Source organism: Taudactylus pleione, unplaced genomic scaffold, assembly GCF_031769625.1.
Source record: "Taudactylus pleione unplaced genomic scaffold, aTauple2 ptg000556l, whole genome shotgun sequence".
Lineage (NCBI taxonomy): Eukaryota > Metazoa > Chordata > Amphibia > Anura > Myobatrachidae > Taudactylus > Taudactylus pleione.
This window is the reverse complement of record NW_028284958.1, coordinates 16,143,746-16,170,000: the sequence shown is the minus strand read 5'-3', so window position 1 is coordinate 16,170,000 and position 26,255 is coordinate 16,143,746. Positions and strand designations below refer to the sequence as shown.

At 41.3% G+C, this 26,255-nt stretch overlaps 1 protein-coding gene across 1 annotated transcript in view; it reads left to right on the top strand.

Moving 5' to 3' along the window:
• IGF1R (insulin like growth factor 1 receptor) overlaps positions 1 to 22,312 on the top strand; it is a 225,574-nt gene extending 203,262 nt beyond the window's left edge. Inside the window, exons 19-21 of the mRNA XM_088452688.1 lie at positions 6,223 to 6,352; positions 7,899 to 8,033; positions 11,631 to 22,312. Of these exons, the coding sequence (XP_088308814.1) occupies positions 6,223 to 6,352; positions 7,899 to 8,033; positions 11,631 to 11,997 (632 nt within the window). The 3' untranslated portion in view covers positions 11,998 to 22,312. The remainder of the gene's footprint in view (positions 1 to 6,222; positions 6,353 to 7,898; positions 8,034 to 11,630) is intronic.
• Positions 22,313 to 26,255: the final 3,943 nt, after the last annotated feature.

Below are 26,255 nucleotides of genomic sequence, written 5' to 3'. Positions count from 1 at the left end.
TTATTGCCGCATAAAGCCACACTGTTGTAATTACGTTTTCCTTGCCCTTAAGTACTGTGTTGGAGCCCATTATTTTTGTTTTTCGTTTGTCTCCGGTTTCTTCACTGAAGACTATGGGCATTAAATACCTTAAGTGATGGAGGGGGTGTAGACAAAATAATTCTTGCAGAACAAGAAGCAAATGCGCTACATGTCCAATAGTATGTGTTGTGATTGGGAGCAGACAGGGTAGTTGCCTGGCGCCCAAGGTGGGAGAGTACCCTAGTGCCTGCAGCTAAGGAGAGAAGGAGACAGCCTTTAAAGGTAATAGTTAGAAAAAGGGGGTGTCTCCAGCGCTGACTCAGAGCCACAGTAATAGTCACTCTATTAGATTGTTTTACCTTTTACTCCATAATGAGTCTTGTGTAAGAATTGTCCAAACCAGAGTGAAATTTTGAAACCGCATAATTTATTATTAAAATGACATCATCTTAGTATCCTGGAGTGATTTGAACTCCTATGGTAGACATATATATATTTCTAAATAAAGTGTAATACACCAAAGAGTAACCTGGAGCATACTATTCCTATGACGGGAAACCATAAACATTACAGGGAGGTCAGTAAATATCACAGATTTTTATTTATTATTATTTTTTTAAACCATAAAATATTTATAAATATATTTTTAGGAAATTATACATACTGTAGAACTCCAAATCAATGTGTAGGACTGCCGGGGAGCTGCCGGAGGAGAGTTCAAAGGAAATCATACACTGTCGGATCGTGAGCACATCGCTATGTGTGTGGGCACCTTCAGAGTTCCAAACTTTCTCTGGAAGTGATGTTCACTCAAGAACTGTTCATCAAGAGTATGGATTGGGTTACCATGGCCGAGCAGCTGCAAACTAGTCTCAGATCACTCTGTGCAATGCCAAATACCGGCTAGAGTGGTGGATAATACAATGCCATTGGACTATGGAGAAGTGGAAACACATTCTCTGGAGTGACAAATCACACTATATCATCTTGCAGTTTGATTGGCAAAACTGGGCTTGGCAGATGCCAGGAGAAAACTTACTATCTGATTTGCATACCGCAAACTTAAGTTTGGAGGAGGAGGAATAAAGGCCTGGGTGCCTTAGTTCCCTTGAAGGGAAATGTCATTACTACAGTATACAATGACATTTTAGAGAATTGTATCCTTACAACTTTGTGGCAGCAGTTTGGTGTTTCAGTTTTACTGTTTCAGCATGACACTGCCACTGTACACAAAGCAAGGTACATCAAATTTTTTTGCGAAGTTTGATCCTGACCTGTACCCCATCAAACACTATTGGGACCAACAGTAATACCGGCTGCAGGTTAAACCTTATCGCCCCTCATCACTAATGCTGGATGCAAATATCCACAGTCATGTCCCAAAATCCAACAAGCGTGTAGGCTGTTATAGCAGCAAAAGGGGAATAACTATATTTAATTTCCATAGTTTTGATTTGAGATGTTCAACAAGCACAAATTGGTGTGACAATTGGGTGTCCATGTACTTTTGGCTGTATTCAGTGTATATTATGTAAGTATTTTTAAACTAGTATGCCCTTGGTGAACATTTCGCCAATTTGAGTGCTCTTCCCTGACCTACTTTCTCCAACACGTGGATTCCAGGCTCGCAGATCACAGCCAATCAGCACTGGGTTGGTGCCTCAAAAGCAACGCCTCTCTTTTCTGCTTTCCACAAGAGCTGCCGGCAGCCGCTGATAGGGAGGCTGGGAGACAGCAAAGCATTTCCCTGTCCCTGTCCCTGGATGCTTCGGTTCTTCCCCCTATACCCCGTCCACAGCTTGAGGGCAGCTCAGTTTTGCTGGTGTCCGGCAGGACAGTGGGGCTGCTATGAAGCACCCCAAGCTTTATTTTTATTTACACTTTTCATAATAGAGGAAGCAGCGCTAGACAGTCCTGTGGACGTCTGCACTGCTGCTCCATCACCCCTCCGCTACTCCAACCCGCGGCTAGGTACTCTTGGCGGGGCTCCGGGGGGACCTAGATAGCAAGGCTCCTCGGACCCCAGACTGCAGCCGGGACTCAAGGGGACAAGTAAGGCGGGTCCCCACTTGCTGGGACCCCTGTCTATGCGCAGTCTTACCTATGGTCTCAGGAGACAGACCGGTTTGTCCGGGACTCTACTAGACCACCAGGGTATAATATACTGGTGCAGGGGACAGAATACTATGGCCAGGGACCCAGTGGTTAACGTCGGCATAGGGGAGAAGGCCCTCTTCCTGCGGCTCCTCCCCCATCTCAGGGGGCCGTTCCACTGCGGTCTTGCCGCCCCTGAGCTGCTCCTCCCTCACCATCCGGCCCCTCAGAGACACACGGCAGCCATTTTCTGCACCTCAGATCTCCGGGAACGCTGGGTCCGGTCTCCCTGTATACCTCTCCCAGGAGCCAGGTTATACAGTGCTATTTCCTACCAGCCACTTAGGTCTTTGTAGTTGAATTTAGTGCCCACTGCAGTTATATTGTATGCTCTGCATTGTATGTGACTTGTGCTAGCGCTGCTCTGTTAATTTTTTCCTACAACTGTCCGATTATACATTTCCCTTTCTTTTATCCTAACCTTGCATACTACGGTATAGGGGGTTCATTGTACCTCACATCTACCTATATTTGTGAGGGCTATCACATACTGTATTTCTGTGTTGCGCACTACACTGAGCCATATTGTACATATAGCTGGGTTGCTCACTGCACTGTGCCAGATTGTGTGCTACAATTATCCTTGCAGCTATGTCTAGCAAAGGCAAGAATAACCAGCAGCCTGCTGCTCCCACTCTGGTGCCTAGCAAGTCCTGTTTTGCAGGCTTAGCTTCAGAGGATCTCCTTCAAGATGGTCTATGTGCATCTTGTTATACGGCACCTGGACCCTCAGACCCGGCATCCACTCCTCAGGACCCCCCATGACTTCTTTTTCACAGGTGTTGGCAAAATTGTGGACTACCTAGCGGTCCCTGTGGTAGCTCCCCCTATGGGATGGCCACAGCAGATACTCCCTGCGAATCCTTTACCTCCCCCATGGGTAGACATGCTTTCTGCCTCTAGAGCAAAGTCTGGCAAATATCTCTACAGCCTTTCAACAAATGGGGCAGTAGGACCCTTACCTAGTAAACCTACTAAGGGTGTTGTGTTATCTGTTGTGTTATCTTCCCAGTCCAACCAGCTATCAGATTCAGAGTTATCATCTGGGGAGGCAGAAGATGCAAACATTTCTCACTCTGACTCACCCTCGGGAGAGGAAGAGCCCCCCTCTAAATTGAATATACAGTACCTGCAATTGTAAGAGCTGTAAAATCTATTCAAAGAGACAGAACCCACTCCTAGGGAAAAGAGCCACTATTTAAGCAACAGAAAGTAGATTTGCCAGAGTTTCCTCACTCGGATCAGCTATCTGTTCATTTGTGTGAAGCATGGAATATAGCTAGTAAAAAGTTTCAGCTGCCTAAACTCTTAATTTCCTTTTAACCTCTTCCAGCTACTGATTGCACTAAATGGGAACTTCCCCCTGCAGTGGATTCCCACGTTACACGCCTAGTCAGGAACATTACCTTACCTATCCACACTGCAACCTCCTTAAAGGAGACTACGGATAGAAGGATGGAAGCTTGCCTGAAGTCTGTATACTCTCTTACAGGAGCTATTACTCGTCCTGCCAGGTTTACAACCTGGCAAGACGAGTTGGGCCATTGAGAGTTGGGCAGAGGCCCTAGATGCATTTGCCTTTGATGCTTCAAGGTAACAGCTGTCCTACATATCTCACATTAGAGATGCAGCCTCCTATTTAGGAGAGGTGGCTTTGGATACTTGTCTCCTAACTTCCAAGGCAGCTGCTACTTCCGTGGTAGCCTTCTGTATTGTTTGGCTTCTCTCATGGAAAGCAGATTCAGACTCCAAAAAGGCTTTGGAGTCTCTGCCTTATTCTGGGGAGATCCTGTTTGGCCCAGAATTGGACAAGATTGTGACTACCATGGCAGCTTCCAAGACTGCGTTCTTGCCCTCTGCATCTACTACGAAGCCTCAGATGTTATCCTTTCGGTTCTTTCGATTGCATTCGGCATCCACTAAGGCCTCCAAGCCTGGCACCAAACAGACCTGGGCTACAATACGTACACCTACCAAATCTGAGGACACGCCTTCAGCCTAATGGGGTGGGCCTCTCCCTGGGGGCTCCCAGGGTGGGAGGCCAACTTCTTCAGTTCACCCAGTTCTGGTGTCAGACCACCTCAGACGCCTGGGGTAAAAGAATTGGTCTCCTACAGATTAGTCCCCTCATTCCTGTGGTGGCCCCTCCAGCAGTTCTTTTGCAAAGGACCTGCAACGGATCCAAGCAAAGAATTGCTCCTACAGAAGGCCCATTCAGTCCTTACTTCTCTCAGGGGTAATAATACCGGTCCTTTCCTCACAGAGAGGGAAGGGCTATTATTCTACCCTTTTCTTGGTTACAAAAGCCCAACGGGTCTCATTGGCTCAACTTCAAGTCTCTGAACAAGTTTATCAGGGTGCCCAGGTTTCGTTTGGAAACCCTACGCTCTATTGTCCTGACTATGAAGCCTGGAGACTTTTATGGTGTCTCTGGACATTCAGGATGCTTACCTACATGTACCTATAGTGCCTTCTCATCAGTAGTATCTCTGGTTTGCTGTACTACAGCAACATTTCCAATTTCAAGCTCTGCCTTTTGGGCTTTCTACAGCTCTTCAGGTCTTTACCAAGATCATTGCAGTTATGGCGGCCTATCTTCGTTGTCAGGGATCAGACTGCTCCCATACTTGGACGATCTCTTGCTCTTAACAAGCTGCCCAGGAATTGTTCACCGCCATCTACAAGTAACCAGTGCCTTTCTACAAACACACGGTTGGCTGATCAACTGGAAAAAGACTTCCTTGATCCCTTCTGAAAGAATGTTACATCTGGGAGCCTTCCTGGACTCTCAGGCTCAGAGAATCTTCCTGACAGCAGACATAATCTCTGTATTACAGCACCGAGTGCGCAGATTACTCCACAGTCGCCAAGTGTCAACTCACGCTGCAATGCAGACCTTGGGATACATGGTGTCCACCTTCGACATGGAGATCACTCAGTTGCACTCCCAGGCCCCTACAACACCTGATCCAGGTGGAACGGGCTGCCTCATCTGCTCAGATCCCAGATGATGGGCCTCTCTCCGGAGGTGCGCACGTCCCTATATATATTAAATTGTATTTGCTCACTTCTGTCCCAATTGTTATACAACTCTTATGTTTGTGATGCACACTTGTGCATAGCAACCAAATTGCTTATTAAACTGCTGACCGCTTGCATCTACGGTTGTACATCATCAAAATGTACAAGTGGAATGGGGGATGAAAATAAATGGTTGGCAATGTTCAGGGTTTCCGATAGGATGCATGTGCTTTTCCTATTCGCTTCCGGGATAGCAATGGTTGCTACCATTACTTGCTCCTTTACACTGACTGCTGACGTCACGTCTGCTGTACACCAGGAAGGAGAAACTATTTGTCGATAGCAGAGCTCCATTGCACATGTGCAAACTTTAGCTGTCTGCTGTGCATGCTCACTGGGAGGCCATCAATGGTTAAACCTTCGAATAGTTAACTACATGCATCTCACGGCATGTTGCGATGGCAGCACTGCTGCAACAATTTGGTGGCCCCATTCCGAGACAACATACTGCAACAAGTAGTTTTTAAACCAAGTGATCACAAACATTTCAAATACTTTTACAGAAAGAACCCCTGTAATTATTGGTCATAGAGACAATTTAATACATCCTTAGAACCTAAAATGAGATTATTACAGTATTATTTCTAATGTGGAGACTGTGTGTGTGTGTGTGTGTGTGTGTGTGTGTGTGTGTGTGTGTGTGTGTGTGTGTATGTTATATATACATTGTCTCCACATTAGAAGAAATAGTGTAATTATTAAATAATAAATATATATATATATATATATTTTAATAAAGCAGTATTATGGAAACATTCAGACGTGTTACTTCTGTTTGATATTCTGCACGTTTCGCGTTGCTATACGAAAACCTTTTCCATATGCACGAGCAGAACTTGGAGCACCATGATACAAAATATGCCTAATATGATAATACATTTACAATTAGCATTGTGCTGCATGCAGGGGACAAGGATCTTGTTTGTTCCTCATGATCATGTCTTTTTTTTTTTTTCTTTTCTCCAGACTTTGGAATGACCCGAGACATTTATGAGACGGATTATTATCGAAAGGGAGGTAAAGGCCTCCTTCCAGTGCGCTGGATGTCTCCGGAATCCCTCAAGGATGGTGTTTTTACCACCCACTCTGATGTCTGGTAATATGTGATACTGAATGCATTCCTGGTAGCACGGCTAGAAATGTATTGTGATGTAGCAATAAAATTAATTGCCCAAGTTTATGTACAATTACAAAAAACAAGATATTTGTATTGGTTTTGTCCTGGGTAGCGCTGCATTCTCATGCCTATGCAGGGCTTGTGGGATAATTATGATAAATATTCAAAGATAACAGGCTGCCATGACACTTAAAAATTGCCCTACTGTTTAGCTCACAGACACCGTGTCCTGTGTGTATCAGGACATCTGTCCTTGCTCTGTTTGCCCGTTCTGTGATATGGGGAGAATGCTCAGTGTACATGGGTGTAATGAAACCAGTACTGCACTCTCTGCTATGACTGGCATCTACTCACAGACCAGCATTTCAGAGAACCAGATATATGAGCCTGTTAGGCGGTGACACACAAGTACTTGGAGGGGAACTGAGGCAGATTTCATCTGAATAAATGGGGAGCAGCAGGGTGCCGGTATAAGGAGAGGAGGTGCTATTAGAGGATGCATATTAGTTTGCCAGGTTTCTGAGGGAGTGTAAATAATTATACATGTTATGTTAAATATTGATGCAGTAAGGTGTAGCTAATGTGCCTGTGCATAGGAGGTTTGTGAATGAGAAGAGGCAGAGGCCCTGATTCAGAGCCGGACGCTCTGACAGAGCGCTCGCTCTGAATCAGGGCGTCTTTTTTTTTTTTATGGAGAGACTCCTGGCCGCTCGCATTGCTGTGGGTTGCCACCCACAGCTAATGCGAGCTGCCAGAATGATGGTCGCGATGGTCAAGACCATCGCGACCATCGTGCTTGCGACGAGACCCTTGTTGCCGCAAGCCCCAAATAGATTTCGGCTCAAACAGAGCCGAAAGCTCTCCCACTGACATCGCTTGTGATGTCAGTGGGGCCGCCCCCAAACGACAGGCGTTCTCATGCGAACGCCTCCGTCTGGGCAGCCCCCCCTGGCCCGCCCATCAAAGGAGGCGTGCTGTCACTCAACATCGACAGCACGCCCCCTTTGGTGCGAGACCCGGAGCGACGAATTGCCCGACGCTATCTGGGTCTCGCGAATGCGCACAATGGAGCCGGCTCCATCGTGGGCATGCGCTCTGGGCCACCATCGACCCGGGTTGCGAGCGCTCAGCGCTTGCGACCGGGTCTGAATCATGCCCAGAGTGCAGAGTAATAATCATTTTGGTTGTCATCAGAAAGGGGAGATGATGGTCAGAGAGGAGAATGATGAGGGTGGAATTGGATTGAGTGGGTAATGTTGATCCTGATGAGAGGGGTGTATGGGTTTGGGAGGATAGACAATGGCCTTGATGTGGGGATGGAGGATAGGAGGGGCTAGGGATGGGTAACGATGTTGGATAGAAGGGGTTTAATGTCTGTAAGAGGGTTTGTGTGTGTTAAGTGTGTGGGGCTATGTGTATGATCTGCTGTTTATTAGCAGATATATATGTCTAATAGCATTTACATTAGATGAGGATTCCCCTGCTTGTGTAATCACTGTTCTCTATTTCTCTATGTCCCCTGTAGGTCATTTGGTGTAGTGTTATGGGAGATAGCTACACTAGCAGAGCAGCCATACCACGGCATGTCCAACGAGCAGGTTCTCCGCTTCGTTATGGAAGGAGGACTCCTGGAGAAGCCAGATAACTGCCCAGACATGCTGTACGTTACTGCATCTTTGCATTTCTTCTCTCGCAGGTGTCTAGGCTACAATCCTATCATCTCAGTATATTTATCTGCACAAGTCACTTTGTCACTTCATTAGTTACTATTTTAGCTTTTTATCCTAAATTTTATTCGCTAAGTATCAGTTTAAAGTGCAACAGAATATGCTGGTGCTCTATAAATAAATGATGATAAATAAATTTTCTAGGCCCATACTATAAGGGATGAATAGTGCACACTTAATAGCAATTGCCTTCTGCAAAAAAATGTTTTTGTATTTTACCTTTACAAAATACAAAAATGGTAATAATGTAGACTGGGCCAGATTCAACGGTGGACGCAAATGTTGTCACCACGGTATCTTTGTATGCAGCGTCTGCAAAAATAGGCAAAATCTGCAGGAGGCTTCTCTGATCCACTGCCACCGGTCTTTGGTGCTGCGTCCAGAAACGCAGCATCGGATCAAATTTGCAACCAAATTCATTAGGCACAAACTGGACCACCATTGCTTGTCTCTTATCAACTCAATCTGGTTCTCCGACAGTAAGGTTCTATCTGCCATGTTACAGCATGCAGCAAAATTAGTTAATTTACATGTTTGATGAGTTGCGGAAGTGGGAGATCCAGCAGCATAAATTTAGTTTATTTTGGAACCATGATGCCCGTGATGGTCTGTATTACCTTTCTAACCTCGGACCAAAATGGAACGAAATTTATGTCTGGACGTTGAATGTCAGTAATAATGTCTACTTGAGTGTATTTTGTACATGTTCTACCATGTCCTGCTTCCACTTGGATGTGTATATCCAAGAGAGGAAATAAGGACTTTTAATGGAGGAGAAGAAATGGTGGTGCCATTTCTATTGTTATGTCTATGGGTTTTACGTGCAGTACAGGTGTGGGCCCTATCTTCTGAAAAGCTGTCCTATGCTGGCTTTGAAGTGTCTCCTGAAGTTTTTTTTTGACAATTGAGACCAAATGCTCTGTATTCTGTCGGATGGCTGAGTATATCTATATACAAAAGAAAAGTAAAGTAGTCTGTTCCCTGAGACTAATGTTTCAGTTCTCCTCCTCCCTTCTTGCCGACGACCGTGCAGACAGTGTGTTAGCTGCCTTCAAACTTGTTTGTTTTTGTGCTCACTGTGATTGAATGAGGAGCATCACTGGATTCTTATAAAGGGGCCTGTGATGGGGGAGGCCCGGCTGACTAATTGTCCTTTTAGGGGATTTTCATAAGCCTTGGCCACACTTCATGATCAGTTGTGGGGGATTCTGTGGCTGGGGAGATCACATAGCCCTTGTTCTGGACAGTTCTTAGTCATGCATCATAAATGTATGAATCATAGTTTCCTACAGTAACTGAGCAGACAACAACCATCTTTGAATATTCAGCAGGGCAACCTGGTTTCAACACACATCTGTTCATTTTGACCTTAAACAGTTTATTTAATGTATCACTATCAAGCAGACAGAGGATGGATTATAAACTTTTTTTTTTTTTTTAACTGAGGGCTGATTTATATGTGCAGGCCATTCCCTCTTAATTCTTTTGTAGAAACATAAATGTTTGTGTTTGGTGATTTGCATGGCAGACGGTGGCTGCGGCCTACATACTGTATGGTACGCTACGCCATATGATGCATGGCGCATAATAATACCCTCTATGGTTATAGCTTAGCAGCAGCTGACTATACATCATGAGGAAAGTAGCACAACAGCAGCTGGCTTCTTGGAAGATGTCTGTGCCTACTGTACATTTAAGTTGTGAGCTTTCCTAAACATGTTAGCAATTAAAATGCCCCTGTCTTTGCTTACTGCACAGCATACAAAGTAAGATTGTACGTATATTGAGCAATAAGTACACTTTTGTTCTGTTTATCTAGGTTTTCCATTTGTAAATTTATTAGAGGTTGAAAGAGATCTCCGTCCTCCAATTTGGGGGGGGGGGGGGGCTGGTTTGCTTATGTGCACATGATTCCTTTCCTCTGTGCTGGAGGCAGCTCCTCCTTGAGATTCAGTAAACAAGGTATTAAACCACACGGGAGGGGAAGAGGGGGATTAAAAAGCATTCCATTTATGGCAAGAGCTGGAAGCATGGTCAGTACGGAATGGCTCAGGGAGCGTCAAGTGACAGAGCTCTATGTACATGTCAGACGTCTGGCTTCTCAGCTTAGGCTGGTTTCCCCAGAGTGGACCCCACGTGCAGGGGCCATAAGGGTACAGCAGAGATCCTGTGTGCATGAGAGAGACTTACAGGAAAATACAGACTTGACGTGAAATGATTGGATGCAGTTCATGGTGACTTTCATATTTGTTGTTGTTTAACAAACCCTCATGCAAATAGACATGGCCATAATACGTGCTGTGATGATTTTTCTAAAATGCTTGTTTTTAAATGTTTGTAATGTTAGGGAAGTGGTTCTCCCAGTTACAGGCTTTTAATAAAGTTTTGTAGAAAATACTTTCTAATAAACAATACTAAATTTCTTTTTTTTCTGCTGTCTGCAGTGTTGCATTGCAGAGTTAGAAGTTACAGGAAGCGATGGAGGTTAACATTGAATTAAACTTTCATACTAGAAATATTGTTTACCTGCAGCAACAGAAGCGTTACTCACTGCAGCAGGCTAGCTGTCACTTTTCCTCGGAAAGCAGACATGTTTAATAATGTTGGTAGGGAATGTTTTAGTTTGGCTTGTAGTTCTATCAGTATTTAAAATGTTTTGTACAGATTTGTGGCTTCACACGCAGGGGGAAAGTTAGTGATGTAACCGTAAGTATGCTGGTAATTTGAAATGCGTATTGCCGTGTGGCTAATAGCTGTGGTATATGTGTGTGGGGAAGCAGTCGGGAAGCCGACGGACGGAATCCCTACCATCTGCTTACCCGCTGGCTTATACCGGCAAGGGGTTAAATGACGCCTGTCATATTACCTACGCCGGGTTCCCGACACCCAGCTTACCGATTGAAGGTAAGCGGGTGCGGACAGTCACAGGTGGGGGGAGGGTTTGGTTTAGGCTAAGGGAAGGGTTAGTCACCCTCGGAGGGGGGGGGGGGTTAGGGATAGGCACTTGGGGGGAGAGGTTGGGGTTAAGCACCCCTAAGGGAGGGTTAGGGTTAGGGGGTAGAATAGGTTAGGAAATGCTCACCTTGGGACGATCGGGATTTTCACTGCTGCCGGGATGCCGCTGTTGGTATTTGAACCGCCGGCCATACGGCCAGCGGTCAATCATGCTGACTCCTGTTTGTGTTTTTGCTTTGTTTTCTTTTTGGAGGGGGAGAGAGGGGTTTGTGTAGGGTGAGTATTCACTTAATAAATGTAAAGGTTTTATCATAACGTGTTTCATTGCTGCCCTTTTGTTTTTAGGACTTATCAAAGTTGACGTACACTCAATTTACACATTTTTCCAGTAATTGCACAGGGTTTGACAAAGGCCAATTATTAATTTAAGCTTGTTTCAACAGGACATGCAGGCATGTCTGCCAGTGTAAAATAAAATAAAATCCTATTGTATACATTCTTTACCAATGGGTTACACTATTTTTCTTTTTTTTTTTTTGTTGTAGCAGCTAACTTTTTTTTCTTTTCCCCTTCAGGTTTGAACTGATGCGCATGTGCTGGCAGTACAACCCCAAAATGAGGCCCTCCTTTCTGGAGATAATCAGCAGCATTAAAGATGAGCTTGATCCAGCATTCAGGGAGGTGTCATTCTTCTACAGTGAGGAGAACAAACCACCAGACACAGAGGAATTAGACCTGGAGGCAGAGAACATGGAGAGCATTCCATTGGATCCATCGTGCACCCTACAGACCTCTGAGCACCATGTGGGACACAAAGCTGAGAATGGCCCGGGTGTAGTTGTCATGAGAGCAAGCTTTGATGAGAGGCAACCGTACGCACACATGAATGGGGGGCGCAAGAATGAGAGAGCGCTACCTCTTCCCCAGTCCTCAGCCTGCTGATCCAGGCATGGGGTCTGACGGACACTTGTGGAAGTACAGCCCTTTGTGTACCTCTAGGACAATACACGGGAGGCTCCCTCCTTATCCGTGCAAACACTAATCCACTTTCTCATTTGGTTTGGCTTCAGCCTCCTGTTGAGTTGGCACTGGTGTACTTGTTCACGGAAGGACCTAGTACGTCAGACCAATGCCTCATTTTACTCTGTGTGTCACGGTAAGCGTGTACCTGCTCTCACACACACCAAGGCTGAAAGCACTTATTTTTCACGGTTTGGGCCTGATGAAAGCAAACTACTTTCTACTTTCGGCCTATTCTAAAATGACTCCTTTAGTAAAGTTAAAGCATATTGCAACCCAGAAATTTATTTCATTCTGCCAGTCTTTGCCAAATAGATTTTTATTTTATTATTTTCTTTTTTTACAGCATGGACAGTGCGGATGTATGAAGTCATGTTTCATATCACAAGCCCATGCACACAATTTATTACGTTTTTGTTTAATGGGGAACTTTACTCTGAAACCTAAGGTTTTTATTTTATTTTTTTTTGCGTGTGTAATGAGGTGGGCTAAACCTGTAAATATATATACATAACACAATCTGGAGAAAACTGGCAAAATATAGCAACATGTAAAAATGCAGACAGGGGTACACCGCAAAGTGCAAACCTTTGCTTTCAGGGAATCATTGGAGAATACAGTCTTTAAAAAAAAATGGATCTTTTGCAGGAGACGATATTGGCATATCCAGTACAGGTTTGTAGACCGTCTTAATTGGAATTGTGAAATCCTGTTTGTGTGTGCTGGAATGTTCTAGAACATCAGACTTTCCTGCAAGCCCTGCTGCTCCACGTCTCTCTGAAGTCACTATTCCTGCGCCTCATACATTATATACATATATATATATATATATTATTTTTTTTTGGAGGGATGGGAGTGGGGATATTTCTCTCTTGCTAAGACTTTGTAGAAGGTCCTTACAGTTCAATGTGAGGTCGTAGCGTCATTTACATACACATTTTGTGTCCCTTTTATAAAAATTTTTATGGTTCAGATATTCATCTGTCTGTACAGAAAAGGCTGCTATTTTTTTTTTCTTTATCTTTTGTGTATGTAATCTATGATAGAAAAAAAAAAAAAAACCTTAAAAAAAAAAAAAACCTTAAAAAAAAAAAAAAAGCACCTTCAGGTCTACTCTTCCATCTTTTCATGTACCTATCAACTCTCCTCGTCTTCATAGGGCTTACACACATACACACTCACTCTGTACTCACTCTGGGAGATTTTGGACAATTGTGTTGTGCTGCGCTATTTCACATTTGTAACCCCTCTTGGTGTCGTCATTCGATTCCTCACATTCGACACCTTCTGCAAATGAAATTTGTAGTATTAGCTTTTGATTTGTTAATGTTTCTTTTGTACGTGCGTGTTTTTTTTTTTGTGGTTTTCTAGTGTAAAACCAAGTGTCTAGGAAGGAATGGTGGGGGCAGAGCAAAGTGTCTTATGATACAGTGTATAATTTTTATGTCCCCACATTTTCTCACACAGCATTCATTCTGTTATATTGCAATGCGTCAAACGAAAACTCAGGTCAAGAAAACACGTTTTGATATTCAAGTAGATCCTCTCTCTATCCCTGTACTTCCACTTGTTAGTGCCAGAACCTTTCACTGGCCTGTGGCTACAGGATGGCTTACGCATTTCTAGATCTGTTTTCAGTGTGTGTGTACATACGTGTGTGAGAGTTTTTGGATACAGTGCCAGGCTTTTAAAAGCTTGTTCATACATATGCGCTTGGAAATTGGCTAAAAGTGCTTGAACTCCAATGCATGCTTTAATGATGCATTTCTAAAGTGTTTTCCATGCACTATATACATGCATTGTGCTGTTACCAGTACAATCTTTTTACTGGTAGCACCCTTACGCACCTAGGGTGCTCTGTGTTCTAATATTTTAAAGACTGCATTAAAATTTTAGAACGGCACCCTCTACTTTTATTTGTCCTTATTTTTAAAATGTGGTTTTCATGTATAAACATATGAAAAGCATTAAAAAAGCAAATAGGTGTGAACAAGCCCTAAGTCTCTTATTTTGGGAGCATTTATTATTGAATTGAAAAAAAAAAAAAACTTCCATCCCAAGAACGAACTGTAATTATTGCACAGACCAAATTATACTAAATTAAACTGATTTCATACAGCCTATCACTCCTCTAGCGTGGTATGCCTACCTTGTGTCTCACTGCATCTATATGCAAAATGTAAAAAAAAAAAAAAAGTTTTAAAGCACAACTGGGGGTTAAACCATTATCAAAATGTTGCCGCAAATATTTATAACCACCCCTCCGAATATTCCTATGCTTGGCTCATTATGTTTGCATTGTCTGCTTGTATACCCTTGTGCTTAACTAGAGAGGTATTAAAACTGTACTGGAATCTTTAAATTACCCCCAGTTCTATATATGGATGTTTTTCACTATATCCTTATTCATGCACACAATTCTGTTTAAATGAGAGTAACATTGCACTATAGCTGTGCATGCAATCCTAAAAAATAATTCGCTCATATACCATTTAACTTTAAAAATAAAGGATAATAATAATTGTGACAATACAATAACTAACCTAACTCTCCTCTTGTACACCAAAGAAATCACGGTCTGAGCAATAAAAATGTTTTGTGATGCATCGTCCTGTAAAATACTCCCCTTAATTGCTAGTTATGTGCAGATAACATTCTAAAACTTTTTATTCAAATAAAATATATTGTTTGATTATTTATGACCAGTAGAGCAAGAGTCCTCATTGGCAAATGTTTGCGAGCCGCTTTGTTACAAAAAACAACAAAAAACAGATTGAAGTATTTAAGCTTTGCAAGAATTTCAGTAGTGTTCTTGATAATTCATCTACTTCGCTGTAAATATGTTTTAATTAAAAATATCTGTTTGATAGCCCTGGGTATAGATCTAGCAAATAGACTGCCTTCATGGGGCTCATAACCCAATATTTGTTTGCATCACTGACAAGTGTCACAAAGTGTGGATCTTAATTCACCATTAGACCAAAATACTAATCTTGCGCACACACAAAAACATAATGGAATGGAGCTTGTTTAATGACCTACTAGTGTGCAAAAATGACATCTGTAATTGGAATGCTATCTGCTACTCCACTTTTAGGTGCCACCCATCATGTTCTTAAATAAGCCCCGATATTTCCTTTGGATGGAATTTTTTTTTCTTTTATTATTATATTCATAAAAGCTTCAGTACTAATTGGTCATTGTGACTGAAAAAGAAAAAGTAAAAAAACTATCTAAAATTTGAATGTCTTCAGTAATGCATTTTATTTTCTTGTTGAACCGTAACAAATCTTGGCTTGTCTTGTACATTTTTCCTACCCTGCAACCCTTAAATTTAAGAAGGTATTCTATGTAGGATTTCAACTTTTTTTTTTTTTTATTATTATTTATTGTTCTTATTGGTTTTGGTCACTGTAAAAATGCCCCAACTCATTCTTATATATTAAGATAATGTTTGTTGGTTTTTTTGTAAATGACAGGGGACAGTTTTCAATATTTTTTCCCAAACATTTATCTACCTCACTCTTTATTTTTTTATATGTGTAAATATCTATATAAATATAAATATATATAAAAATGAAAAAAAATGTACATCTCACATTTATCAACAGTTGACAATAAACCATAGAACCCGGTAACCTCATACTCTACACAAACCACAAAATGCTGTTATTGAGAGGAGGGAGAGGTGATCTGCCATTCCATTTTACTGGGGCGTATTGGGGTGCAAGTTTTTCACAGGATGTAACTGCTTTGTTGATTATTTGGATGTGACCTTGCCAAAATTATGTACTACGTAAGTTTATTAAACTGCTCCTCAAAAGAAAAATTAAATGTAAAAAAAAAATGTCCATTAAACTGATGCTTATTTCCTAGCCAAACATTGTCATCTCTTTAGATGAAGAGATGGTCACCTGTCACCACTCCAGCTATTGTTGAACTACATCATCCATGATGTTCAGCCAGTGAGCGTTTCAAAGGTTGTCTACCCTTTAATAATGTACATGATAGCATGTTCTCTTTTGCATAAATAATAAAAAAAATTGAAGGTTAATCACATTATTGAGAATCGCTTGATACAAACAACTCCTTAAGGTAGGCATTGTTCATTTGTTATCTTAAGTGATTAATGAATTGATGACATTAATGTCTTAACTGCTGCCCAAGCACAGTGAAGGCAGCCTTTTTGTGCACCGATCCAATATTAAGATGGAACTAGTAATAACATTGAGGCAGAGGGCACTGTGTGTTCCTACTGACCTGCATTCTCACATAAATTAAATCCACATCCTCCACTGTGAGTAGGCATTGGCTGTACTTTTAGATTTAATTATGAGATTATCAGGACATTACATATATATTAGTGACATCAGTGTATCATATGGAAATCACCTGAAATGCTAATGATATGCTAGTAACCTAATTAGTTATATGTGTATACAGCAAGGTAATGTCTTGAGAAGCTAACTATTTTCCCTACACATTTTGGAACAGGTTTTGTAAACTATGCTGTATCCGGTCTGAATTATAATTCAGCATAATAACAGTAACAACTAGAAAAATAAGAGTCGCCCGTGTGCCATTCAGCACGAACAGGAAAATGTATGTAATCCCCCTTTGCTTGTAATCAGCTCTTTTAATATTTGGAGTTGGCAACCTTTGGTTCTCTAGCTGTCTGTGGCATTTTGATTGAATATATGCTGCTTTTCTAGTTAAGGCCTCACAGCTGGGAATCTTCTATGCAAGTTACTCATCAAATCAGTTGGTAGGGACCCAAAAGTTATATATGCATCCCAAATTTTTAGCAATACATTTAATTTAGTGACAGTCTTGTTAACTGGGGCTAGTGTTGAATTTAGAAGAGGAAAGGGCTTTTGCCTATGGATAGATTGCATTGTCACACTTTGAAGGTAATATTGATGTACTAATGTTACATTTATTTAAATGGGATGTTTTTTTGGGGGGTGGGTGGTTTATTTTAATTATAGGTATATGTGATGTCAGAATATAAATAAGAATGAAGTGCACCTCATTTTAATGTTTCACTAATGACCTCTTGACATGGTAATCTCCTCTCCTCCCTCTCTGTGTATCTCACATACTGCTAAACAGGTTCTTCAGATCGCAATCAACTATGAGGGTTTTGTTTAAAACTGTCCAAGTTGTGTGTCCTTGTTCTGTTTTTTTTTTTTTTTTGTATGGATAGTAAAAAAATTAAAAAAAAAAACGGCTTCATGACTTCATCTCTGAATACAAGGGATAATCACCGATTTAATGAGCACTCTAATTAAAGCCTCAAAGTTACTCTGAAATAGATTTTTGTTTTTCGTTTTCGTTTTGTACTTTCAACAGGGTGCACTATTTGTCCTGCAGGGGAAGATTGTAAAATGGACCTTCACTACAGTAACCGCCACTCACTAGTGGAGATAAGTAGATGAGATAGCTCTGCATAAGAGATGACGATTTATAGTATCTTTGCGGTTAGCAAAAAATATAACTTGGCTCTTTCCCATTGCATAACCTGACAGAGCAGAGGGGCTAGGCTTGGAAATATTATTCTTAAGTTTTATTTTTTTTCAATGTTTAAAAAAATTATAAAAATTAATTATTTCAGGCATTGAATCTGAACAGTCATTGTCAACACAGATTGAGTCAGGTATACAAGTTTGGTATAAAGTGTTAAGATTTAAAATCTCTGAATAAATGTAGTCATATAATGGCAGACACATACATGCTTTTAAACTGAATTTTCCCTTGTTTGATATTGCCTTGGCTCCAGATTGTTTTTTAAGGGAAAGTTGGCGAAAAATTGAGAATTTGAGACTTTGGCAGCATTTATTAGGAACCAGTAATGTTACGGAGGGTGTGAGGCACTTTGTGCCTCCTAGTGAATTCATAGTCTGCATTTTCACGGTATTGGTTAAGAAAAAAAATTATTCGCCTCCAACGTGTGAAGTATCAGGTACATTTTGTCAGCAGGATTTAGTACAAGATCAGAGGTGTCAAAGAATAGTTGTTTTGAAGGAGTAGTCATCCATCTTATTGTGGCCATAATGGTTTGAAAGTGCAGCATTGAAAAGATTTCTTGGTAAAAAGGTCACCAGAGCAGTGTTAAAAGCTGTTTGTTTGCACAAGGCTGTCCCTGTTGGCTTAGATATGACAACCAATAAGTAGCTTTGAGCGTGTGATTTTTCATCTTTGTTTTTGCTCAGGATGTTGCCTTTTGAAGTGATCATTTTGAATGCCCATGGTATTGTGCTACCAGTCTGCTTTCAGGCATGTAGGCCCTAGACTTATAGCTTGTCAGTGTGCAAACAAAAATAATTTTACATCTGTCCTTCAAGTTCAGGCCAGTATAAGCGCTCTTTGGGGCTCCCAGTTGCCATGTCATCTTTCCTTGGCCCTACAACTTAGGTATAGTACAGATGTAATGTGTGCTTATATTGTGCAGTCATCATCAGAGCAACGGATACAAAAAAATGGTTTACTATTTGTCTGTTGTGATAGATTTCGGAAGTTTCCATTTCATTATCTTCATTCAAATGCACTGGTTGTCTCTGGATTCTGTGTCCTCTGATCCATCATGTAGGGTCTGTCCTTATTGAGAATCTTTAGCTACATTTTGTAATCTAACTACGAATCTAGCATCCTATCTGAAATGGGTGTGGTTATTGGAAAAATACTACTTTTTAAAGAACAAATGACAAGCAAAAAAAATTGGGTTGTCTATCTTTTAATTTTTTTTGTTGTGTACTATTGCGGTAAATGTGCATTGTAAGTGGCCACCAAACTATATGTATTGACCATTAATGACTATGGTCTCTGTTCCTTAGAGGCTTTATTCACTTTTGTTTTTGCTCTCCTTTCAATGCCAGCATCATATTTCAGTGTGTGTGTGTATATGTATTTTTGTACGTATGTGATTGTTACACAAATTGATTTGGCAAGGTAATGCTGGTTGTATAATATTTAAACAAAAACATGCTAGAAAAACTCAGAACCACATCCCATTCCACAAAGTTTAAATTAAAGATACTGTGGCAGTTCATTGTTTTGCTCATCTTTGTCCCAAATGGATACACACTGTATGTTCAGGTGGCAAGTACATGTCTATTGACCAGTGGAACAGAAGATACAGAACTGTTTTTTGAACTTCTATGATCTACTTGTATTTTGCTGTCCAACATTCTGGTTAAAAGGCACTTATATTCCCCCTAGTTAGGAATGTCACGGGCAAACAAAATACAAATGTACACAGTATGCAAGACTTAAGATAATTTCAGCTCAGAATGGTGTACAAGACGGGCCACATGGTAATAAATAAACATAAACTACCACTTATGGAATATTTGGTTGCTGAGTGTTAAGCCGGTTACACACTATACACTTATCGGACAGATCAGCCAATAATTGACTGATCAGCCTGATAATTGTATAGTGCGTATGCAGGAGCATTAGCTGATAAATGGCTTCAAACAATCCTGCAACGATCAGATCGGGAGGTCAGGAACGAGATAGCGTTCTGCTTTCACTATCTTGTTGCCAACCTGCCCCACGTTGAGACATCTGAAGGTATTACACACTGATGGCCTGATTCAGAGTTGTACACTATTTGCATTGCAGCATCTTTGGGTGCAGCAGCAAAAAAAAAAAAGCTAATGCCGCAGGAGGCGTCTGAAGGCTAAAGACACCCACTGCCATCATTGCAGATCTGAGTGCTGCGGCCGAAGACCTCCATCAGTCATCGGCCATCTGAATAAGCCTAAGCTTACTCAGAATGGCCGCTGGAACTCTACCAGGGCCAGAAAATCTGCATCGGAAGACGCTGACCCTTGCCTCGACACGCCTACGAAACGGGGGTTTGCGTATAGCTCTGAATCTGGCCCTGAGCAAGAAATTGCTCAGTGTGTACAGGTACATACCGATCCAATAATTGCTCTGTTGGATCAGAGCGTTTATCGTATCAGCAGAATTTATATGCTAGTGTGTAGCCAGCATTACTTGAAACACAAGATTTTGTTGACTTTGGAAAATAAATTGTTAATTTGGCAGTCTTGGAAATTAACCACTTAAAAATGGGTTTAATTAATTCAACTTGATGTAATGCACAGTCTTGCTTGCCAGTATTTGTATAAGAAGGTTTAAGCTTGACTTATTTTTTTTTTTCTCCGCTGAAAATTGTCCAAAATAAACTTTGCGGAGGCGTCCATTTGTTATTCCACCTAACATCATGGGATAAAACTGGGAGTAATTCACACTAGTATTGTGATCGGAACACTGCTCTCTTTTTGTGACAAAAGAAAACAATTTAATAATGTGTGTTTTGTTTTTCCCCTATTCTGGCAGTGTTTACATAAAAACAGAACTTTGGCCTCTTTAATAACCATTATAACTCAAGAAACTAAACCAGATAAAGGGAAAATAATTTTTCCAAATACATATGTTAAGTAAAATCACCAAAATTAAAAATGTTAGTGATATCTATACTTACTACAAATAGGACAACGTGAGACCAGATGCATGCTTTAGCATGAATAATTTTGTATGTGGCTAATAGTTTTGAAGAGAACGGCTCCTGTGATCCCATTTGCTCTTAACTTTTCCCCTTTTTAATATTCTAAACGGAATGTACACAGTAGGATTGAAGTTAACATTAGACAGCATATGGATCTTTTTATCGTTTTGGTGACCCACATTTCAGTTTACAGTTTAGCAATATATATTAGTAGGTGCTACATGAATGAGTACATGAGCCTTAAATAAAGGTAATTAAACTACTTGCATATGTATTGGACGGTGGTTAGTAAAGCAGCTAACTAGAATGAGGTCACAGATTAACCCCCCAAACTGCATCTCGTACCTTCCATACTAGAGGTTACAAAAGTGCCAAACCAGAAAGCCATGCACATTCTAGTTTAGTAATTCTTTCTGAAATTACAGTAGCTTGTATTACTCTTTTGTAATCATAAATTATTTATTAACTAATATTTTTCAATGGGACTGCTAGGTCCAAAAAATTACGGGTAGTCTTTTGAAATTATATATATATATATGTGTGTGTGTGTGTGTGTGTGTGTGTTTAACATTCTGGTTTACAAGTAGCAATCCTGTGGCTCACTGCATTTTGTAACTAACAATACAGTTCTACAGAGATGTGTAGATTACTGAAAGCGTAACACTCCTTAGTGACTGCCATGTTCTTGTTAGAATGCTATATTTATAATGTCCCAGTTAGTATTTATGTAATGTGTAGATAGGTGCACACACTGCAATGTCTGTCTACATTGTAAGGATTCTGAGCTTCTTGCCAAAAATGACACCCTCATGTTTATTTATATTAACATTTGAACAGTTCTGTATCTTCAGCTCCCTGCTTTAATTGTTAAACATAACCCTCTGGTTATATTGGGGAGAATTATACTGGTCTGTTAACTTTTACTGTATACTACAGCTAACACAATGGACATTATAACCTTCACTGGATGGCAGCAGAATAGAAAGGGGTGGTTTGTTAAAATAGATGTAGGAACTTAATATAGTTTGCATGGACTGTACTGCTTGGATTGGTATTTAAAGCATTGCACTGTTGGAATTGTTATGTTGCCATCCTAAAAAGACGGAGTGCATCAATTTATTCTCTGCCAAAAGGATAAAGGTTCTGTGAAATGTTTGCAAGAGCAAACGGGTTTTACTATCCACCTCCAGCTGCTTTCCTCAATATTTCAGATATTTTTTTTTTTTTTTTCAGTTTTCTGCTTTCCAATCCAGTAAGGCTTCAGAAAGGAAAGTACTGGCCAGAGATTCTCACTACCTCTGGGAAAAAAAATATTAAACATAAAAAATATAAAAAATAAAGCTATGGAATTGATGCATTGCTAAATAAAAAAAATACAAATAAAAAAAAAATCCAAGTTTTCTTGTTTTAAGAAAAAAATGGTCAATTTGTTAGATTAAAATTACATGCTGTGTGTAAATTATTCATAAAAATATTCGTGTTTATATTAAAAATGAATCAGTAGATAAGAGAAAATTTTCAACATGTTTTTGTATATTCTGTTGTATGAATTTATTCCTGTTCTTGCTATATACTCTGAATTCTTTACATTATTGGAAAAAAGAAACTTTTGTCTATTTTGAATGGCTGAACCTTAAGGCAGTTTTAGTTTCTCTTACTCTGCTTTTTTCTAGTAGTTCCAGTACTACAAGATTTAAGTTAATAAAAAGAATTCTGTATGCATATTTGTATTTTTTTTTTAATTATACGTATTATTTTGAAGCTATATTTAATATAATTTTAACTACTACAATATATATCCTGCATTACAAAATATACATTTTAGTAATATGAATAAAAAAAAAAAAAATCTTAAGTTCTACAGGACCCTGCAAGATTTCACTCTCAAAAGATTTGTTTTAGATGTGAAGTTGAATTTTTTTGTTTTATTTTTTACAATAGTATATTGTTAAAGAAAAAAACAGGAAATAATTGCATAGCTTCTGCAGCTTTGCAATAATAAGCTAATGCTGCAGGAGGTGTTCTGTGTAAATAGACGCCTCCTGTCTGCTTCTCTGATTTGCTTCTGAAGATGTAGCATTTGTGTCATCTGCCAGCTGAGTAACCCTCAGGTTGGTCAGTGTTTTCACGCTGCCAGGGCCAATGAGGCTGCATTAGAAGACACAGACACTGGCCTCAGCATGCCTTGAAAACCGGTTTTCGAGATTGCTGGCCGTTGCCGCCCCTTCCATGCCCCCAAATGGCCTCAGCATCTCAAACTAAATTTGCATGTGTCATGTACATAAACCATCAAGGTTGTGAACATTTCCCAATCAGGCCCATTGAACTAATTTGTACTACTCTAACTACTAAGTTGATAAATGTGTGATACCTGTTTGGTTGCTAAAGGTGCAAGTCATTACTCTTCAGAATGGTAATAAAACAGATTTTCTCTTTTCTGCATCTGGGGGACTCATGACCATGGGGTTAGTATTCATTCTAGCACCCTGCACCTGTCACAACTCATAAAGTTCCTCTGGTCTGCCTGGCGTGTTGCTCTCTGCTCTGGTGGTTCTAGCACACTAAGCTGATGCAACAAACTGCTGAGATTAAGCAGTTTGTTTGGTAGAAGCACCAGAGCAGAGTGTGACACTCCAGGCAGGATAGAGGAATGGCAATGGTTTTAACAGGTGCAGGGAGCTAGAATGAACACTAGGTTAGTGCGGGATAGAGGCGTCAACACTTATTGAGCTCATTTTTTTTAGCAGTATAAAAGCTCCTCCCCTCTAACTCCTCAGTTTTTCATTAAGTGCTGAAGGAGTAGGTCAGTGCTAAGTTAGCTTGGTATATTTTTTTTCCTCTCTGTTCTCCCTGCTTATCCCTCTGGTTTCCCTGGTTTAACCCTTTGGTGTAGGTTCCTGGGTGGAGTGCAACTGTACCTCCTTACCTATGGCAGAGACCGCAGGTTCTTCGAGGGCCGCAGCAGAGCAGATGCTAGGCTGGAAGACTGAAGGGGGGCAGAGATGGCGAATAGACAGGGCGGGAGGTGCCGTGGTGTGGTCCCCGGGAGTTGAGGGACGTAGCCAGGCGCACCCCACTCCACCTACAGCAGCAGACAGGACGTTGCAAACACAGACAGGGAAGGGTTAGGTCTAGACTATACAAGGCTGATGGACCTGTGATGTCACACCCACGTGACCTGGCCTGAAAGGGGGAGGGGTGGGGATGCTAACTGGAGACCAAAAGTGTCCCCTCGCTGGCTCGCTGCGCTCGCCACAAATATTTATTCCCCCTCTATGCCCTAGTGGATGGTAACGCAGGAGCGGTCCAGCCTCCTGCAGCGGTCACGTGGTGGATACGTCACAGAGGTTCTTTAGCCACATAGGAAATAGCAGCAACCGACAGGAAGGGCAGCAGGCTTTCCCAGGATGCAGAGCGGTGACATTACAGAACAGGAAGCCGCATCCAGAAAGTGAGACCAGACCAGACCACCCTCCTATGGAAAAGTAGGGTGGCTGGATTATCTGCAAAAAGCCCCTCACCCTATTTGAGAGGGCTGACTGAGACAGATGTGCTCACTGCCTACCCCCAGAATAAGGATAACTCGCTGAGGTAAGGCATCTGGCTAATCTGAAATGCAAAAAAAATAGACAAGAGGACTAACCCTGTGAATTATTCAGTCCAGCAGCTGAAGAGTGGATTTGTTGATGAAGACTGCAAAGCTCTTCTCTCCTCAGAAACTCCATGTGTGAGTTTAGATAAGTATCTGACAAATTATCTATCTCAGATATTTATTGAAAATTATGTTTTGGATATATTTACTGTGTGGTACATCAGTATTTATACTGTTAGTATGTATTACCTGGAGAACATTATGTGTGATAAAGGGAATATCGCTAAAGTTAAGTTTGATAGAGGGAAGTCTAGTACTTTCTGCTCAGGTTGTCAGGCTAAAGCCGCGTATCCACTACGCGATTAAACAGAGCGATTGAACGACATCGTTATCGTTCAGTCGCTTGCTAATCGGCCGCAAATTGGGCAGTTTAATGTCAAAAATTACCAGCCATGCGCGCGCCTGCTGGTCGTTTTTGACATCTATCATCGCCTGAACATGCTGGTCAACCTGACTACGTCGCCAGGTTGACCATGTTCGGGGATGATTGATGTGCCTACACTGAACGACTGATCGTTCAGTGTAGGCACATCACAGAAATGACTGCACGATTGCAATGTCGTAATTCCCAGTCTGGATCTAAGATTGAGCAGTATACTATACTAATGATATTCGTTCGGGCCAGAACCATGGAAAGGATAGCCTGGGCTTAAAAAGGACGTGTCTCAAAAAAAAATACTGATTGAAATACCTAAATTCAATAATCAACATGTGTGACTTTTGAGATTGTGTATGTATATATATATATATATATATATATATATATATATATATACATACACAATCACTACGGATCACTAATGCAGCTGCGATTACGCACGTAGGTCTGCGAAAATATGCTAATGACTGCAATCACAAAGCCGACGCACAGCCAGGATGGTGTCTCCCACTACCAATATCTCAAATCCATAAAACCTTGCAGTCCTGCGTATACATTGGTAATGTGAGCCCCTCACACAGAATTACAGCAGGTCTGACCTTACTCAGAAATTGTTAACCTTGTTTTACGCAGTAAGTACTCAAGCTGCATATGCCGTCGCAGTGGCTAATTTATGCATGCCCGTGCAATGGTGTTCAAACACAGGCACGCCTGCATTTATTCGACCACTCCCCCATCACCACCCCAAAATGCTGACTACCTGTCAATCAAGCTGTGATGGCTTACCCTGCTATGCGTGATCGCAGTGTAGCAGTCGCGCATTGCGATGCATGAACAGTACACAACAATTGGCTGACTGTGCTTTTGCAGTTGCAATCTGTAATGAATTGGGCCCAGTGTTCAGAGTCTTCACAAACAGCAAATACAAGTTCTTCAGTAGACCCTAAGGTCCAGGAGCCCTAACACTAACCACCCACTGGTCTATCACCTGGGCAGCTTGTCCACCATCAGGAGCACTGTTCACTCTACTTGACACCATTTTAAAACAAGCTGACATGTGTCTGCAATGCTTCTAAACACTGGCCAAAAGAAACACCTGGCCTGGTTTCTCTCCAGCTTCAACCCTGCAAATGCAAACTCACACCTCAGGCATGCTGTCTCTGCCACACACCTTACCCTTTAGCTTCAACCACCCTAGTGAAGCTACCAGTTCCTTAGGCAAACACCCTGACTTGCCTACACCAATTCTTACCAACCCTCCGCAACAACACCCCTTCTCTACCCTCTTCCAAAGTTCCTCTCCATGGTCTGTAACTAGCCGGAATTCTATCCCCAGCAATAGTACCTTAGGGACTCCACTGTCTACTCAATTGCCAAGCACTCTTGTTCGACAGTTGAGTACTTGCGCTCCCTGGGTAACAATTTCTGGCTTAAGTACAAAATGGGTTTTTCCTCACCATCTACCTCTTGGGAAAGGACTGCACACAACCCTGTCCCAGACGCATCAGTCTGCAGCACAAAATGTTTTTGAAAGTCTGGAGGATGCAACACAGGTTCTGCACATAAGGCTTGTTTTAAGTCTCGCAAAGCAGCTACCACTAGCTGGGACCAGATTTTTTAAACAGTCAGTGAGG